Source organism: Mobula hypostoma, chromosome 8 (assembly GCF_963921235.1).
Source record: "Mobula hypostoma chromosome 8, sMobHyp1.1, whole genome shotgun sequence".
Taxonomy (NCBI): domain Eukaryota; kingdom Metazoa; phylum Chordata; class Chondrichthyes; order Myliobatiformes; family Myliobatidae; genus Mobula; species Mobula hypostoma.
This window is the reverse complement of record NC_086104.1, coordinates 92,432,800-92,451,080: the sequence shown is the minus strand read 5'-3', so window position 1 is coordinate 92,451,080 and position 18,281 is coordinate 92,432,800. Positions and strand designations below refer to the sequence as shown.

At 43.3% G+C, this 18,281-nt stretch overlaps 1 protein-coding gene across 1 annotated transcript in view; it reads right to left on the bottom strand.

Moving 5' to 3' along the window:
- The window catches only part of LOC134350727 (glycogen phosphorylase, brain form), a 103,053-nt gene that overhangs the window by 56,822 nt on the left and 27,950 nt on the right, over positions 1–18,281 (bottom strand). Inside the window, exons 5-6 of the mRNA XM_063056337.1 lie at positions 12,552–12,683; positions 10,203–10,314 (exon numbers count right to left, since the gene is read on the bottom strand). Of these exons, the coding sequence (XP_062912407.1) occupies positions 10,203–10,314; positions 12,552–12,683 (244 nt within the window). The remainder of the gene's footprint in view (positions 1–10,202; positions 10,315–12,551; positions 12,684–18,281) is intronic.

Here is an 18,281-nt window from a genome sequence, read left to right as displayed (position 1 = left end):
CATTAGGGTGTGCCGATGTTTTTTTGCTGGTGGGGAAGGGGGTTGTTGCTTTATTACTGCTTATGTGTGGGAGGGGGGAGATGGGGGGGCTTTGGGGTTCTAACATTTAACTGTCATTCATTCTTTGGGGCACTGCTCCGTTTTCGTGGATGTTTGCAAAGAAAAAGAATTTCAGGATATATATTGTATACATTTCTCTGACATTAAATGTACCTAGTGAACCTATTGAAATATGCCATTTGTGTTTAACAATCAGCAAATTCTAAGGATGTGCCTCGGGCAACCCGCAAGTGGTGCCACACATTCCGGGGTCAACATAGCATGCCCACCACGGTTGGCAAAACAAAACAAAACAGAACATAACCAGCAACAAAACAACAACAGCCCTACCACACACACGGATAGTCCTCCAACCATTTCTTGCCCACTTTAGCAGTTCATACACTGGCTTGTCTTCATAACACCCATAGATGTAGAGTTAGCACAAGGAAGAGAGGTTCCTCACTATCACAGGGCACTTGTTGTTAATAGTCAGAGCCCAAGGCTCTGCCCCCTACTCATCAAGATCGGGAATGAACCTAAACCATTAAAGGCTTAGTAGGGTTTCAACCTTGAAACCTTAACTCTGCTTCTCTTTCCACAGATGCTGCCTGACTTGGAAGTTTCCAGAAAGTTTCAATTAAAGGTTGGTGCCTAGCCAAAAGTCCTTCCAATTTTATTTTTAAAATATATCTGAACTTCAGTCACTGTTTGATACTTGTACTGAAAGGTTATTGTTTATGCAAACACAATTCAATGTAGGCACAACTTTTTTTAAAATCCAAAGGCAATCACTTTCATATAAGACTCCACATAAAGCCCCAAAATACCCAAGCCTATATTTACTATATTCCCTCCCTATTTCAGCTCAATTTCCCTTTTACATACAGACATAGATGGAGCAACCTATATGAATCATGTTCTCTTTACACATACCAAATGCTTCAAAGTTGAAAAAAGTTTGGCAATGCTTCCCCAACCATCCTCAAACGGATTATCTAAACCTGTTTGAATTGGGTGAGGCAAACAGTCTTCTTCATTTGAACAAAAAGTGCTTCAACTATTTCAAATTGCTTTTCATGATGCTTTCCCTTCTCACACTCTGACTTGCACAATCCAGGGCCTTTAGGCAACTGAACCCATTTTCATACCTACCACGTCTCAGATAGTATCACTAGTTTGTACAGACACTCTCTTTTAAGCACTTCGATTAGTTTCACCTACAACAAGCCCTCAATGTATGCAGTTAATTCTCAGGCAGCTATGGAGATAAGACCATAAAATGTAGGAACACAATTAGACCATTCAGCCCATTGAGTCTGCTCACCATTTCTTCATGGCTGATCAATTCCCCTCTCAATCCTGCCTTCTCCCCACACCCTGCATAATCAAGAACCTATCAACCTCTGCCTTAAATACACCCAATGACTTGCCTCCCACAGCTGCCTGTACCAATTCCATAGATTCACCGACCTCTGGCTAAAGAAATTCCTCTCCACCTCCATTCTAAATGAACATCCCTTTGTTCTGATGCTGTGTCCTCCGGTCGTAAATTCATCCACTATAGGAAATACCCTCTCCACATCCACTTTATCCAGGCCTTTCAACATTCAATATGTTTCAATGAGATCCCCCTTCATTTTTCAAAATTTCAGTGAATACAGGCCCAGAGCCATCAAAGGTTCCTCAAATGATAATCGTTTCTTTCCTGGAATCACTCTCGTGAACCTCCTCTGAATCCTCTCCAATGTCAGCACATCTTTCTTAAATAAGGGGCCACAAACTGCTCACAATACTCCAAATGAGGTTTCACCAGTGCTTTATAAACCCCCAGCATTACATGCTTGCTTTTATATTTCAGTACTCTCGAAATGAGAAAATAGTCTACCCTTTTATTTCTACTACCAAATTCCATGACCATACACTTCCTGACACCTGTATTCCATCTGCTACTTCTGTGCCCATTTTCCTAATCAAAGTCCTCTGTAGCCCCCCTACTTCCTCAAAACTACCAGCCCCTCCACCTATCTTCGTATCATCAGCAAACTTTGCAGCAAAGCCATCAATTCTGTCATCTATCTTTCTGAGTTAAAGTTATTTTGTAGAGTGGTAGGTGCCTGGAGCTTTGCCAAGGGAGGAGGTGGAAACAGATATGAAACCAATGTTAAAGAGGCACTTAGACTGGCAAGGAATAAAAGGATAAAGATCATGTGCAAGCAGGTAGGATTCATTTAATTGATATCATCGTCAATAAGGACATCATGGCAAAAGTGCCAGTTCTTGTGGTATACTGTTCTATGTCATTGGCTTCTTTGAAGTAATCTCTGCCCAATTATCATCAACATAAAACCTGCAGCACTAGGAGTCCCAACATACTCAATCGCTGTTATACTGTGATTAGGAATGCCTACCATTCCATGCCTAGACAGCATTTCAGGAAATCTGATCACTTGGTTGTCCTTTTCCCATCTGCATACAGGCAGAGGCTAAAGAGCAAGGCTCCAGCGATAAGGACAATGAAAAAGTGGTCACAGGAGGCAAAGGATTGTTTCAAGTCATAGACTGGACCATGTTCAGGGACTCAGAGGATCTAAATGAATGCATCATGGTTGTCACAGTATTTATAAAAACAGTTGTAGATGAATGTGTCCCCACAAAATCATTCAGAGTCTTCACTAACTGGAAGCCCTGCATGAACCATGATATCTGTAATCTGCTGAGGGCCAGATCAGTGGCCTTCAGGTCTGATGACCAAGTAAAATACAAGAGGTCCATTACCATCTCTGAAAAAGCATCTCATGTGTGAAGTGGCAATTCTGGACCAAACTTAAATCAATGAAGGATGCTCAACAGTTGTGGGAGGGCTTCAATGCTATCACCTCTTACAAAGTGAAACAAAGTGAAACCAAGTGAAATAGGTGGCAACATGGCTCATTGCCTTTTATGCTCACTTTGACCATCAAAACATGGAAGCATCTTCAAACTGTATAGCCCCTGATCACCCTGTGATTTCCATCTCTGAGACCAACGAGAGCACATCCTTCAGGAGGGTGAATCCACAGAAAGCATCTGACCAAGTACTAAGGACCTGTGCTGATCGACTGGCTAGAGTGTTTACCAATATGTTTAAGCTCTCGTTTCAGCAGTCTGAGGTACCCACCAAGCAGGCTTCAATTATACCGATGCCTAAAAAGAACATGGTAATTCGCCTCAATAATTATTGTCCAGTCACACTTACATTCATTGTGATGAAACATACCAACTCCTGCCCAATAAACAATTTGGCTCTGCTCCAATTTGCCTACCAGCACAACAAGTCCACACAAGATATGATTTCATTGGCTCTTCACTCAACCCTGGAACATCTGGACAGCGAAGATACATACATCAGGATGCTCTTCATTGACTACAGCTCAGCATTCAATACTATCATCCCCTCAAGACTAATCAATAAGCTTCAAGGCCTTGGCTTCAATACCTCCTTGTGCAATTGGATCCTTGATTTCCTCACTTGCAGATCTGTCAGTTCAGATTGGCAAAAACATCTTCTCCACAATCTCCATCAGCACAGGTGCACCACAGGGCTGTGTGTTTAGTCCCACTTGCTGTATATTTACAACATAGCTCTCATGCCATATTTAAGTTTACTGATGAAACCACTGTCACTGGCCGAATCAACGTGTAGAAGGAAGACTGAAAATCTGGCTGAGTGATGCCACAACAACAACCTCTTATTCAATGTCAACAGCGCCAAGGAGCTGATTATTGACATCAGGAGGAGGAAACCAGTTATCCATGAGCTAGTCCTCTTCAGAGGATCAGTGGTAGAGAAACTCAGCAGCTTTAAATCCTGGGTGTTATCATTTCAGAGGATCTTTCGTAGGTGCCATTACGAAGAAAGCACGGCAGCACCTCTACTATCTTGGAAGCTTATGAAGATTCTGCATGACATCTAAAACTTTAACAAACTTCTATAAATGTTTGGTTACATCACGGCCTGGTATGGAAACGCGAATGGAAAAGCCTACATAAAGTAGAGGATATAGCCTAATCTATCACAGCCTTCCCCAACAATGACCACATACATGGAACACTATCACAGGGAAGCAGCATCCATCATCAAAGACACCTACCATCCAGGCTATGCTCTCTTCTCATTGCTGCCATCATGAAGGTAGTACAGGAGCCTCAGGACCCACACCACCAGGTTCAGGAACAGTTATACCCCTCAACCATCAGGCTCTTGAACCAGAGTGGATAACTTCACTAGACTCATCTCTAAACTGTTCCCACAATCAATGGACTCACTTGTAAGGACTATTCATCACACAGTCTCAATATTTATTGTTTATTTATTTTTTTATATATTTGCACAGTTTGTCTCTTGTGAATTGCTTATCCATCTTGCCTGGTACAGTCTTTCATTGATTCTATTTTGTTTCTTGCATTTACTGTGAATGCCCGTAAAGAAATGAATCTTAGAGTTGTATATGGTGACATACATGTACTTTGATAATAAATTTACTTTGAACAGACTGATTGACTTTTCTGCTATTTCAGTCCACAAGCCAGCCTTTCAATGACTTTCAACTGATAAAATGCCTCATCAGCAGGTGGAGGCACTTCATCTCTGCATTCATGACTATATGAGTATTTGTTCTGCGGCACGAACTCTACTACAGAGAAAACGAGAAGCTACAAAAACAAATTATGTTCATGTTTCAGCTTTAAAATAGGGATACAGGCATTTTCCTGTGTAGCTAACCCCCACCCCCCCCCCTTTTATTGTCATGCTATATATGTTTTTTTAAAACTTTTATAAAGTGTTTAATAACCACTGTCCCACAATTTTATATGTTTCAAAAGGGTACAGGCCCTACAATTATATAAATTATGGACATAGTCACAAATATTCATCCGTAAAGAATAAGGATCTGGGCATCTTTTTAAACACCTAAAAAATTTAACTCTTGCATGTAACTCCATGCTTTGCCATGATATTCCAGCTCACAATAATTGCCAAATGTGTGGCCTTGCTAACTCTATTTTTAAGTCTTTATTGCAGTTTCTACGCTTATTGCCCTTTGACAGCAATCTGAGGGTAACCACAGGGCATTGGGGGTGAAATAGTTACAAAAGTGGATATCACATCATAGATCTCTTTATTGTTTCCAAGTGTTCTTTTTGATTAATGACTGAGATCTAAACTTTCAAAACTTTATCTGCTGGCTAGCCTCTGAGCACTGCTAGAACGTCTGTTTAGAAACACGAGTCTCAGGTTGCTTGGATATTTGGGGTTGTGTCTTGGTTAACAACATCATTTCACTAATTAAAAAATAAAATATTGTAGATGGAGGGAATCTGAAATTAAAAAAAAAACAAAGTGCTGTAAAAACTCAGGTCAGGCAGCATCTATGGGAAAGAGAGTAACCATTTCAGGTCAAAAACCCTGGAGAGATTCCGGCATTTTCCGATCTTTTTAAAAAGATATTTTTGCAGTTCCATTTACTGAAGATGCTAACAAGATAGATTTTGAGACTGAGAAACATTCCAGGTGAGTGTTGTAGTCATTTATTATACCATATATTTTAAGAATTACAAACAGAGGAAACAAAGGCACCTATTGTCAATATAGCAGTCTCATTCTCTAGTGCTCAAAGGCAGACTAAAAAAAAGTAGACTCTTTCCCATTTTCATCTGTGGAGAGTGCCAAATAAACCAAACAAAAGCAGAAGTGTAAAGGAACAGAGCCTTTCATTTCAAGTTGCTTTGTTGGCAAGAATACAAATTAACAATAAAGGCAAGAAATCACTTGCTATTATTGTCCCTGTACTAGCTGGCAGTATTTTAGAACCGGCCCGATTACCATTCCAAGCAGCACTCAACCCTTCTCGCTGCACTCCCACTAATGGAGGTTTGCCATCTGATCAATAATGGAACTTACAATTCAAAACCCTTCAACATAAAAATAAAAACACGTATACAAGGCTGGTCTGATTGTAAAGCACAGCGGTGGTATAAAAGATGTGAGACAGTGCTAGTTTGTTCAAACACTGTTGTACCATTTAACCAATACGTCTTTGGAATGTGGGAGGAAACCGTATCACCCCGAGGAAACCCACGCAATCACGGGGAGAACGTACAAATTCCGTACAGACAGTGCAGGAATTGAACCCAGACCACTGGTACTGTAAAGCATTGTGCTAACCACCATGCTACCGTACTGCCCAACTACCACCATATTTACTGGTGTAGCCTCCAAGACAAACACAACTTTGCTGTGGTTTGGAGGCTTGCATGCCTCAATGATCTGGACAGCTATGTTGGCTGGAGTCAGAGTGAGAGTCCTGGTCTCCACCCAGGACTTGCACGACTGACAGTAGTGAAAACTGAGAGGAAGCTACTGACATGAAGACGACCACCAGAGATGGCGAGTTTTCATTTCTGCCCTAAATACCAGTGGCGTAACAGGCTGCAAGTTTCTTGAGTGGTCACTTTCAGGTCAGTGCGCCTATTGGTCAAACATGAGACATTGCAGAGAGCTGTGAAAGTCGTCCAGTCTAAAGCAAAAAACCAGTTTCACCTCCATTTCCCCCCTTTTTGTCAGACAGAAGATACAACTCCTGAAAACATGTACCTTCAAGCTCAAGGACAGCTTCTATCCCACCGTTATGAGATTGTTAAATGGACTTCTTATGCAACAAAGTTGAACTCTTGATATCTTCATCTACCTCATGGTCTTTACACGTTGTCTACAGGCACTTTCTCTGTAATTGGAACACTATATATTGCATTCCCCCATCCTCTCTGTTACTTTCTAGCAAACACCATTTCCCTAATACCCCAACAGAATACAATGATGCAAATTCTCATTATATTTAATTCTAAGCACAGGACTCAATCACGTTCACTTGATCACCAATGTTCTCTTTTATCCCTCAGAGTGCTGAAATCAGCACCCACATCTTTAATGCCACACTGACTTACAATACCTCACCAACCTCCACAGCTTCCACTAATCCATGCCTTTAACCGCTCCACTGCTCTCCCACACCCAACCCTCACATTCTAAAAGCATTCTCATTTCAAAGATTTTCATATACCTCCTTTTATCAAGACATTTTTCAGTCAAGTGGAGTTATAGCAATAAAATAAGCAACACATCAGCCAATTTCATACATCAGGTCCTCAATGAGGCCGGATAACCTCTTTCAATGAGATGAGACGCTAATACTGGCCAGGACACAGCACTGAATTCCCCTGCTTTACAACAGATGCTTCATAGGATCTGCTACAGCTAGAAGCAGCCAGATAGAGCTCAGGTAAATTACAGAACCTTTAGCTGTGAAGTAGAATACAAGCAATACATTGGCCCAAGACGTTGTACTGACTTTCTAACCTACCCTTCCCTCCCACATAGCCCTCCATTTTTCTATTATCCTTGTGTCTATCCGAGACAAAGGATCAAAATTAGGCCATCTGCCCCATCAAGTCTACTCCACCATTTCATCATAGCTGATTTATTATCACTCTCAACCCCATTCTCCTATCTTCTCCTCATAACCTTTGATGCCCTTACTAATCAAGAACCTATCAACCTCTGCTTTAAAGACAACCAATGACTTGGCTTCTATAGCCATCTGTGGCAATGAATTTCAAAGGTAAAGACTTGTGAAATTCATTGCCACTATCTAGAATGCTACCAGCTAAAGACATTTACACCTACCAGCTAAAGACATTTACACCTACTGGCTAAAGACATTCCTCTTCATCTCCGTTCTAAAGGAACATCCTTCTATTCTATTCTGGTATCTGTCCCCCACTTCTCCTTCGCTACATTGATGACTGCATTGGCGCTGCTTCCTGCATGCATGCTGAGCTCGTTGACTTCATTAACTTTGCCTCCAACTTTCACCCTGCCCTCAAGTTTACCTGGTCCATTTCCGACACCTCCCTCCCCTTTCTAGATCTTTCTGTCTCTATCTCTGGAGACAGCTTATCTACTGATGTCTACTATAAGCCTACTGACTCTCACAGCTATCTGGACTATTCCTCTTCTCACCCTGTCTCTTGCAAAAATGCCATCCCCTTCTCACAATTCCTCCGTCTCCACTGCATCTGCTCTCAAGATGAGGCTTTTCATTCCAGGACGAGGGAGATGTCTTCTTTTTTAGAGAAAGAGGCTTCTCTTCCTCCACCATCAACTCTGTTCTCAAACGCATCGCCCCCATTTCACGCACATCTGCTCTCACTCCATCCTCCCGCCACCCCACTAGGAATAGGGTTCCCCTGGCCCTCACCTACCACCCCACCAGCCTCCGGGTCCAACATATTATTCTCCAAAACTTCCGCCACCACCTCCAACGGGATCCCACCACTAAGCACATCTTTCCCTCCCCTCCCCCACCGCTTTCTGCAGGGATCGTTTCTTACACGACTCCCTTGTCCATTTGTCCCCCCCATCCCTCCCCAGCGATCTCCCTCCTGGCACTTATCCTTGTAAGCAGAACAAATGCTACACATGCCCTTACACTTCCTCCCTTACCACCATTCAGGGCCCCAGACAGTCCTTCCAGGTGAGGCGACACTTCACCTGTGAGTCGGCTGGGGTGATATACTGCGTCCGGTGCTCCCAATGTGGCCTTCTATATATTGGCGAGACCCGACACAGACTGGGAGATCGTTTTGCTGAACACCTACGCTCTGTCCACCAGAGAAAGCAGGATCTCCCAGTGGCCACACATTTTAATTCCACATCCCATTCCCATTCTGATATGTCTATCCACGGCCTCCTCTACTATAAAGATGAAGCCACACTCAGGTTGGAGGAACAACACCTTATATTCTGTCTGGGTAGCCTCCAACCTGATGGCATGAACATTGACTTCTCAAACTTCCACTAATGCCCCACCTCCCCCTCGTACCCCATCCATTATTTATTTATATACAGACATTCTTTTTCTCTCTCTCCTTTTTCTCCCTCTGTCCCTCTCACTATACCCCTTGCCCATCCTCTGGGTTCCCCCCCCCTTTTCTTTCTCCCTGGGCCTCCTGTCCCATGATCCTCTCATATCCCTTTTGCCAATCACCTGTCCAGCGCTTGGCTCCAGCCCTCCCCCTCCTGTCTTCTCCTATCATTTTGGATCTCCCCCTCCCACTTTCAAATCTCTTACTAGCTCTTCTTTCAGTTAGTCCTGACAAAGGGTCTCGGCCCGAAACATCGACTGTACCTCTTCCTAGAGATGCTGCCTGGCCTGCTGCATTCACCAGCAACTTTGATGTGTGTTGCTTGAATTTCCAGCATCTGCAGAATTCCTCGTCTTACCGTCCTTCTATTCTGATGCTACCCACTACTGGAAACATCCTCTGCACATCCACTCTATCCAGGCCTTTCAATATTTGATAGTCTCAATGAGATCTTCTTCATTATTCTAAACTCCAGCAACTACAGGCCCAGAGCCATCAAACGATCCTCATATGTTATCCCTTTCATTCCTAGGATCATTCTTGTGAACCTCCTCTGGACCTTCTCCAATGCCAGCACATGCTTTCTTAGATAAGGGGCCCAAAACAGTTTTAAACGACCCTGATGTTTTGTGCCTACCACCACCCTTGACAGGGATTTCCACACACTCACCACTCCGTCTTAAAAAACTCTACCTCTGACATCACCCCATATTTTCCACCAATCGTCGTGAAATTATCCTGCTTCATATTAGCTATTGCTGCCCTCAATACTGCTGATGAAGACTAAGTTTAGATTTGTGTACTCAAGTGAGAAATTAGCTTCTGATTTTTGCTGTTCATCTCCAATAACCATTGTCTGTTGCCTCTGCTAATAATTCACTGCTTCCCTTATCACAGCTCGATATTTTAGCTTTTGTAGGTCAATTCCCTGCAAAATGACTTATCTTCTACATCACCAACCCAAACTTCAAATTTTCTTACAATAACTTCAAAGAGATTTGACTTTCTCTTTCTAAATCTTTTTGCTGCCTGCTCACGCTTTGCCTTGCTAGGCACAAAGACACCCTTTCAAACAAGGTCCAGTGAATAAACGATACTGTCACTCTGTAGACTACAAATAATACAGATACAATACCCAAAGAGTGATGCTACAAATGAGATTTTCACAACTGCAGAGAAGCTTCCTAGCAACTTACAGTCTTTCAGGTTGAAATCATTGGGAGCCTTAGCAGACCACAGCCTCATGGTGTTGACAGTATTGTTCTTGAATCCCGGCACTGGAGTGTCGTAGGGCATAGCCAAGATAACCTGCACCCGTGAATACAATGCAGTTATTTGCCAAGTTAAGCACGTCAAAAATACACTTGCCATGCCAATGACTTAAAATTACACACATCTTTTCGATTCCCAGTCTTTGAGTCATTCAAGATAATCTATTACAGGTTGACCTTCACTAATCCAGCACCACTGGGACCTGAGGAGTGCCGGATTAGTGAAAATGCCGGATTACAGAAGGATCACATTAAACATAATCAGTGCCGGATTATCAAAGGAACCAGATTACAGGTAGTCGGATTAGTGAAGGTCGACCCATATTATTTTATTTGGTAACTTAATGACAGTAATAGCACCTCTCCTCCCGCCCACCCCCAAATCTGAACCAGCAGTTCATTAGATCCTGGCTGAAATTTCACTTTAACTATTCATATGCCTTTGCAACAGATTTCTTTATTCCTTTACCCAACAAAAACAGCACCAACTGAGTGCAAGAATCTAATCTTATGAAGGACAGAGTCCAGGAGGGACAGAGTCCCAAATGAATGCGTGAGGCAGGGGGAAACAGAGTCCCATATAAATGTGGGGGGGTGGGGAAGAGTCCCAAAAAGGTGTCAGGTGTGGGGGGGAGGGGGGGTACAGAGTCCCATACGAATGTGTGTGTGCGTGTGGGGGGTGGGAGAGGACAGAGTCCCATATGAATGTGTGTGTGGGGGGGGGAAGGGGACAGAGTCCCATACGAATGCGTGTGTGTGTGGGGGGGAGGGGACAGAATCCCATACGAATGCGTGTGTGTGTGTGTGTGTGGGGGGGGGGGAACAGAGTCCCATACGAATGTGTGTGGGGGGGAGGGGACAGAGTCCCATCGAATGCGTGTGTGTGTGTGGGGGGGGGGGAAACAGAGTCCCATACGAATGCGTGTGTGTGTTTGTGGGGGGGGGAACAGAGTCCCCTACAAATGTGTGTGTGTGTGTGTGTGTGTGTGTGTGTGTGTGGGGTGGGGGGGAAACAGAGTTCCATACAAGTGAGTGTGTGTGTGTGTTGGGGGGGGGGAAACAGAGTCCCATACGAGTGTGTGTGTGTGTATAGGGAGGGGACAGAGTCCCATACGAATCTGTGTGTGGGGGTGGGGACAGAGTCCCATACGAATCTGTGTGTGTGTGTGTGTGGGGGGGGGAACAGAGTCCCATACGAATGTGTGTGTGTGTGTGGGGGGGGGAACAGAGTCCCATACGAATGTGTGTTGGGGGGGAGGAAACAGAGTCCCATATGAATGTGTCTGTGGGGGTGGACAGAGTCCCATATGAATGTGTGTGTGTGTGTGTGTGTGTGTGGGGGGGGGGGGGGCGGGAACAGAGTCCCATAACTCTACTACTTATTGCATAAAGAATGTTTCCCAATTCCACCTTTTAATGCCTGGATTTGCTCCCTTTTCACCCACCACAGGAAATAACCTTTCCTGCAGCTACCCTACGAAATCCTTTTAAAACACATTGATCACCTTTTGGCCTTTGAACCTGGCAGAGTACTTGATATGTCTGTAACTAGCTCTTGAAATTTACCGGAACGGCCTCAGTTCTGGCAAGTCGCCTCTCCGAAGGCAATATATCCCTTGCAGAGGTGCAACTTTCAGAAATGAATTCTGTGATCCAGCTGGGTCTCTCTACAGCTGCACTGTTGACATTCAGTTCTCTTGAGATAGCAACCAACGTTCCGCTCAAATCTCTCAGGAGCAGCCTCTGTACAGCATTGATTTGCCTGCGTTCTCCTGGTTCATTTGTACCTCCTGAAGCATAGATCAACAGATATCCCCAAGATTATCCTGTCTACTCTAATGATCTACCTTCCTCCTCCTACCAAAAACAATCCTAAACTGAGCACAGCAATTGTAGAAGCAGCCATTTTGAAAGGGCAGTGGACTCAGATTTTAAAGGATCATTCAAGAGGCAGTCGGCGTTATCTGAAATGTCAAACATTGGAGAGCTACAGGGAACAGGAGTGTGAGTGGAAAGAATGAACAGCTCTTCAAGACAGGTAACGTTGGCACGGTAAGCTGAATGGCTTCCCTACCTTGTGTAATTGCACGAGCAGTTCTTTTTTTAAAACCAGCCATAACTTCACACCTAGAATCCTCCCATCAGTTAAAACTGCGAAGGGTTAAGAAGTGAAGCAGATAATTTCTCTTCTATTTTCTAAGACAGCACAGCCAGCTTTACAGCTATCTACGACTCCCAGCTGGTTCTACACCGGGTGCGTTGTGCAGCACATACCTGAGTATCAAGCCACCTAGCACCATCAGGGCCATGTTCCACCCGTCCATAGAAGTGAACAGGGAGCATGTATTCCGGACGAGCCTTTTCCCAAGGGTTGCCATAGCGCAGCCAATCATCAGCTTCTTCTACCTGTAAATGAACAAAAATTAAAAGTTTTTTTTAAAATATGAATACAAACAAAGTAACTGCACCAATGAGAAAAATCTGACCATTATGGCCAATTGCCCATCAAGGTTAAAATGGAAGACAGAAGGTTCAAGTGTCCCCATGAACTAGAAGGAATTGTATACCCATTAGCATCTTGATGCTACTCTATATTTTAGGATTCATTGACTACATACAGGGGCAGGAAGGAGACTGCCTAGATTCAGACCTGTGCAATTGCTGCTTTGAACATCATCAGCCATTTTAATAGCCCTGAGTGATCACTGCACTACTGTTGAGTAGTAAGGCACTGGTAAAACCACACTTGGAGTTTTGGACCCCTTGTATAAGAAAGGATATGCAAGCATTGGTGAGGGTCCAGAGGAGGTTCACGAGAATGATCCCAGGAATGAAAGGGTTAAAATATGAGGAGTGTTTGATGGCTCTGGGCCTGTGCTCACTGGAGTTCAGAAGAATGAGGGGGGATCTCATTGAAAGCTATTGAATATTGAAAGGCCTAAACAGAGTGGATGTGGAGAGGATGTTTTATAGCTGGAGAATCTAGAACCAGAAGGCACAGCCTTCGGAATAGGAGGACGTTCCTTTAGAACTGAAATGAAGGGGAATTTCTTTAGCCAGAGGGTGATGAATCTGTGCAATTCATTGCCACAGGTGACTGTGGAAGCCACAGTACTGGGTATATTGAAAGCTGAGGTTGATGGGTTCTTGATTATTTAACAGTGTCAAAGATTGCAGGGAGAAGGCAGGAGAACAGGGTCGAGGGGGATAATAAATCAGCATGATGGAATGGCGAAGCAGACTCAATGGGCCGAATGTCCTAGCTTTGCTATTTCTTATGGTCTTATCACTGAGTCCTGAGTAATACTTAACCCCTCTGACCACAAATAGTATACACCAAGATGTTGTGGAAGGTTGCCTGAGGTGATGCATTTTGAGAAGTTAGATAGGGGTAGGATGTATACAATAAATGGCACTGGATTAATGGAACTGGACCTCAATCGATGTCCTGGTATTACCCGACTTGTAGAATCTTGCGGTGTGCAAATTGTGTTGCTACAGTGCCACAGGAATAAAATCTAAAAATACACTATTCATTGTAATGGACAGTAAAGATATCCAGTGCTCATGGAAAACACGATAGGAATGCAAGGAAAACAAAAAATGTGGTGTTCAGGTGCAACCTCAATCCAGAATCCACTCTTGAATTCTGCGTAATGCCTTTGATTCATTAAATCCGTGCTGACCAAAGGATACAGGAAAGATGAAGAAAAATACTTTCACCTCACATTCTCTGTAGAACTCATTCTTTTCACCTCAACTATGCCCTGTTGCTTTTGACACACTGCCATGAAGGAAAAAAAGACACTAATATCCTAACCTGTGCCTCTCTTAATTTCATGCACTTCATCAGGACAGCCCTCAGTCCCCTTTGCTCTTGAGGAAATAAACTCAGCCCATCAATCTCTCCCCATAACTAAAATCCTTCAATCCAGGCAAAATCCTGGTGAGGCTTTCCACACCCTCTCCAAGCACATCCTTCCGATTGTGCAGTGACCAGAATTGCATATCGTATTCCATGTGTAGGCTAGCCAGCACTCTATAAAGTTGTAACACAATATCCCAACTCTGAAATTTCACACCACAACCAATGAAGGCAAGTGAGTTACTGTATAGGCCGTATTCGTCACTCTATTATCTGCGAGGCTGCTTTCAAGGAACTATAGACTTGAACCCTAAGACCCCCTTCTTCATTAATATTCCTTAGTTCCTGACTGTTTATTGTATTTACCCTAACCCTATTTAATCTCTCGTAAAGCATCACATTCAACAACCTTCCCGGGGGGACGTGATAGGCAGGTGAGAAGAGTTAACAGGCTTGAGTGGGGAATAGAAGGAGAGAGGAGAGGGATGGAAAAATTCTAGAAATCAATATTCATGCCATCAGGTTGGAGGCTAAACAGATGGAATATCAGCTGTTGCTCCTCCACTGAGGATGGCCTCATCGTGGCACAAGAGTTAGGTAAATGGATTGGTCAATCAGGTGCCGTAGCAGGCATTCAAAGAGTTCTTTTGGCATACGCAGAAAATATATAATGGGAAAGAAAAGAATTCAAATGGGAGGACTGACCATCAGAGGTTACCTAAAAAGTTAAAGAATATCAAACTTAAAAGTAAGTGCACATGAACGTACAAATATGATTCCAGGTTTGAATGGCTTGTCATATGAAGAGCATTTGATAGCTCTGGGCCTGTATACGCCGGAATTCAGAAGAATGAGGGCTGACCTGATTGAAACCTATCAAACGGTGAAAGGCCTTGGTACAGTGGACGTGGAGAGGATCTTTCCTATGGTGCAAGAATCTAAGATCAGAGGACACAGCCTCAGAATTGAGGGGCGTTCTTTTTGGAATGGAGATGAGGAGGAATTTCTTTAGCCAGAGAGTGGTGAATCTGTGGGATTCGTTGCCACAGGCAGCTGTGGAGGCCAAGTCTTTATGTATATTTAAGGTAGATGTTGAAGAGGTTGATAGATGCTTGATTGGTCAGGGCATGAAGGGATACAGGGAGAAGGCAGGAGATTGGGGCTGAGAGGAAAGATGGATCAGCCATGATGAAATGTCAGAGCAGTCTCAATGGGCTGAATGGTGTAATTCTGCTCCTGTGTTTTAATGCCTTGTGAAAGACAAAACAGATGTTTACAGAGAATATAAAACATAACAAAGGAAAAGACTTGAATACAAGACACCACTAGCTAGAAATGTAAAAACAGATAAGAGTTTCTATAAATAAAAAAAATCGGATTACTATGGAACCCAGAGAAGGATAACTAGAAAAGATCAGGAAGAGAAATATTCCCAAATAGGGTTACAAATTTTCCAAGAGTTAAACAACCACCTCCTTAAACAGTTTTCTAAGCAGTCAAGGGCAAAATTCATAGGGGATGATCCCACATCCTCATTTTCTTCAAGCACTTTCCAGTACGTTTCAATAATAATTTGAAAAGAGCAGGGGCCACACGATCCCTCAAGCCTGGTCTGGGAGTCAGATCATGCCTGATATGATCCTAGCCTCAATTCCACTCTCCTGTCCAATTCCCAAAACCATCAATTCCCTTAAAGTATAAAACTGTTGGCCTTGAACACATTAATGATTTCCCCTTCACTGCTTTTTGTAAGCATACTGTTCTAAAGTGTGCATAGTACTCTTAATGTAGTAGTATCGCTTGTTTTGTTGTAGTAAGATTCCCTACTTTTAAGCCCATTCCCTTTGGAATACAATACATAGGAAAAAGGAGAGCGAGGGAGTGTTGGACTGCGTGAGGGATCTGGGTGGGCATGCAATAATACAATTTATCTTTATCCAGGGATACATTTCATCTGGAGTCGGTAATCCTATTCCAAAAAAAAATCAATAGCTGCTGAGGTGAAACTGAGTAGGAAGCATTGGAAAAGAAAATGGCTGTTCAGTGCTGTGGAGAAGATGAAGAATATTAAAAACAGCGTGGGAAGCAGAGGGCAGGATAGAGAAGAAAATAGAGCAACGCTAAGACAGTAAACACACGACATTCTGCAGATGCTGGTAATTTGAGAGTGTTGCTAAGATAAACATCTGAGAAGAAGAGCAGAAGCCACACTAGCATAAAGCAACCTCAAGGAAGTAACCGCAACCAATTGAAGTGTAAATGGAAGAATCTTACTGCTCATTGGCAGTAAATACCTTCTAAAATTATATAATAAGGAGCTTTGCTTAACAAAAGGACATTTGAAAAAAAAATTTGGCTGGCAGGAGCATTCATGCCGAGAATGGGGACAAGATACTGGTGGCAAAAGTGAATTGATTACTACTGTGGTTCTGCAAGTCTACAACTTTAAGCAATAGTGGCTTATCAGGGTCTAGAGGAACTTAATGCAGCGCACCTTGTAGAACTTATCTCATGAAACTCCTCATAATCTGCTCAAAAATGAAACACACACACATACTCCTTCTGGTTCCCCTTGTCACACACCAGCTTGACTTGGAGATATATTCCCATTTCTTCATTGCCTCTAGTTATAAATATGAAATTCGCTTCTTGACAATACTGCCTTCAATACCATTACCAGAGATTCGAGGAAATGTCTTCCCACCGTCTTTTCAAGGGCAATAAATGTTGGCCCTGCTGGTGATATACACATTTGTTAAAATGAATTTTAAGGGCATCAATTAAACAGGTATAGTATATTTAGTATCACTATGCACAATGTGCATTCTTAGAGTCATGGAACACTACAGCACAGAAACAGGACCTTCAGCCCATCTACTGTGTGCCATACTGGCCTAGTTCCATTGACCTGCACCTGGACCTCCATACCCTTCCCATCCACGTAACTATCCAAATTACTTTTAAATGTTGAAATCAAGCTCACATCCATGACTTCCATCTGAAGCTTGTTCCACACACTCACCACCCTCTGAGTGAAGAAGTTCCTATTAACTATTTTACATTTCACCCTTAACCTATGACCTCTAGTTCTGGTCTCACCCAACCTTAGTGGATAAAGCCTGTTTGAATTTACCCTCATCTATAACCCACATAATGTTGTATAGCTCTATCAAATCTCCTCTCTTTCTCCTACACTCCAGGGAATAAAGTCCGAGCCTATTCAGTCTTTCTCTATAACTCAGGTCCTCAAGTCCTGGCAACATCCTTGTCAATTTTCTCTGCTCTCTGGGAATCCTATTGCTGTCAGTTGGGTGACCAGAACTGCACCCAGTACTCCCAATTAGGGCTCACCGGTCTTTGCAGCGCTCGTTCCCTGCTGCCCGGATTCTCGCAGGTACATGGAGAAAGAAACTACAAAGTGTGGGCCATAGCAGAGGGCTGGCAGCTGCTGCTCAACATCCCGATCAATCACTCTGAACCTACATCACTACTGACATGGAGCTTATTATCACGGAGAATGGGTAGAGCTGCACAGCCAGAGGAAGAGGAGAACACAGCACTGAGGGAGAACATGGACCTTGAAGGAGACTAGTGTTGAAATTGCAGGGGCCCTGGCAGAAATATTTAAAATGTCGCTGTCTACGGGTGAAGTGCCGGAGGATTGGAGAGTGGCTCATGTTGTTCCGTTGTTTAAAAAAGGATCGAAAAGTAATCCAGGAAATTATAGGCCGGTGAGTTTAACATCAGTAGTAGGTAAGTTATTGGAGGGAGTACTAAGAGACAGAATCTACAAGCATTTGGATAGACAGGGGCTTATTAGGGAGAGTCAACATGGCTTTGTGCGTGGTAGGTCATGTTTGACCAATCTGTTGGAGTTTTTCGAGGAGGTTACCAGGAAAGTGGATGAAGGGAAGGCAGTGGATATTGTCTACATGGACTTCAGTAAGGCCTTTGACAAGGTCCCGCATGGGAGGTTAGTTAGGAAAATTCAGTCGCTAGGTATACATGGACAGGTGGTAAATTGGATTAGACATTGGCTCGATGGAAGAAGCCAGAGAGTGGTGGTAGAGAATTGCTTCTCTGAGTGGAGGCCTGTGACTAGTGGTGTGCCACAGGGATCAGTGCTGGGTCCATTGTTA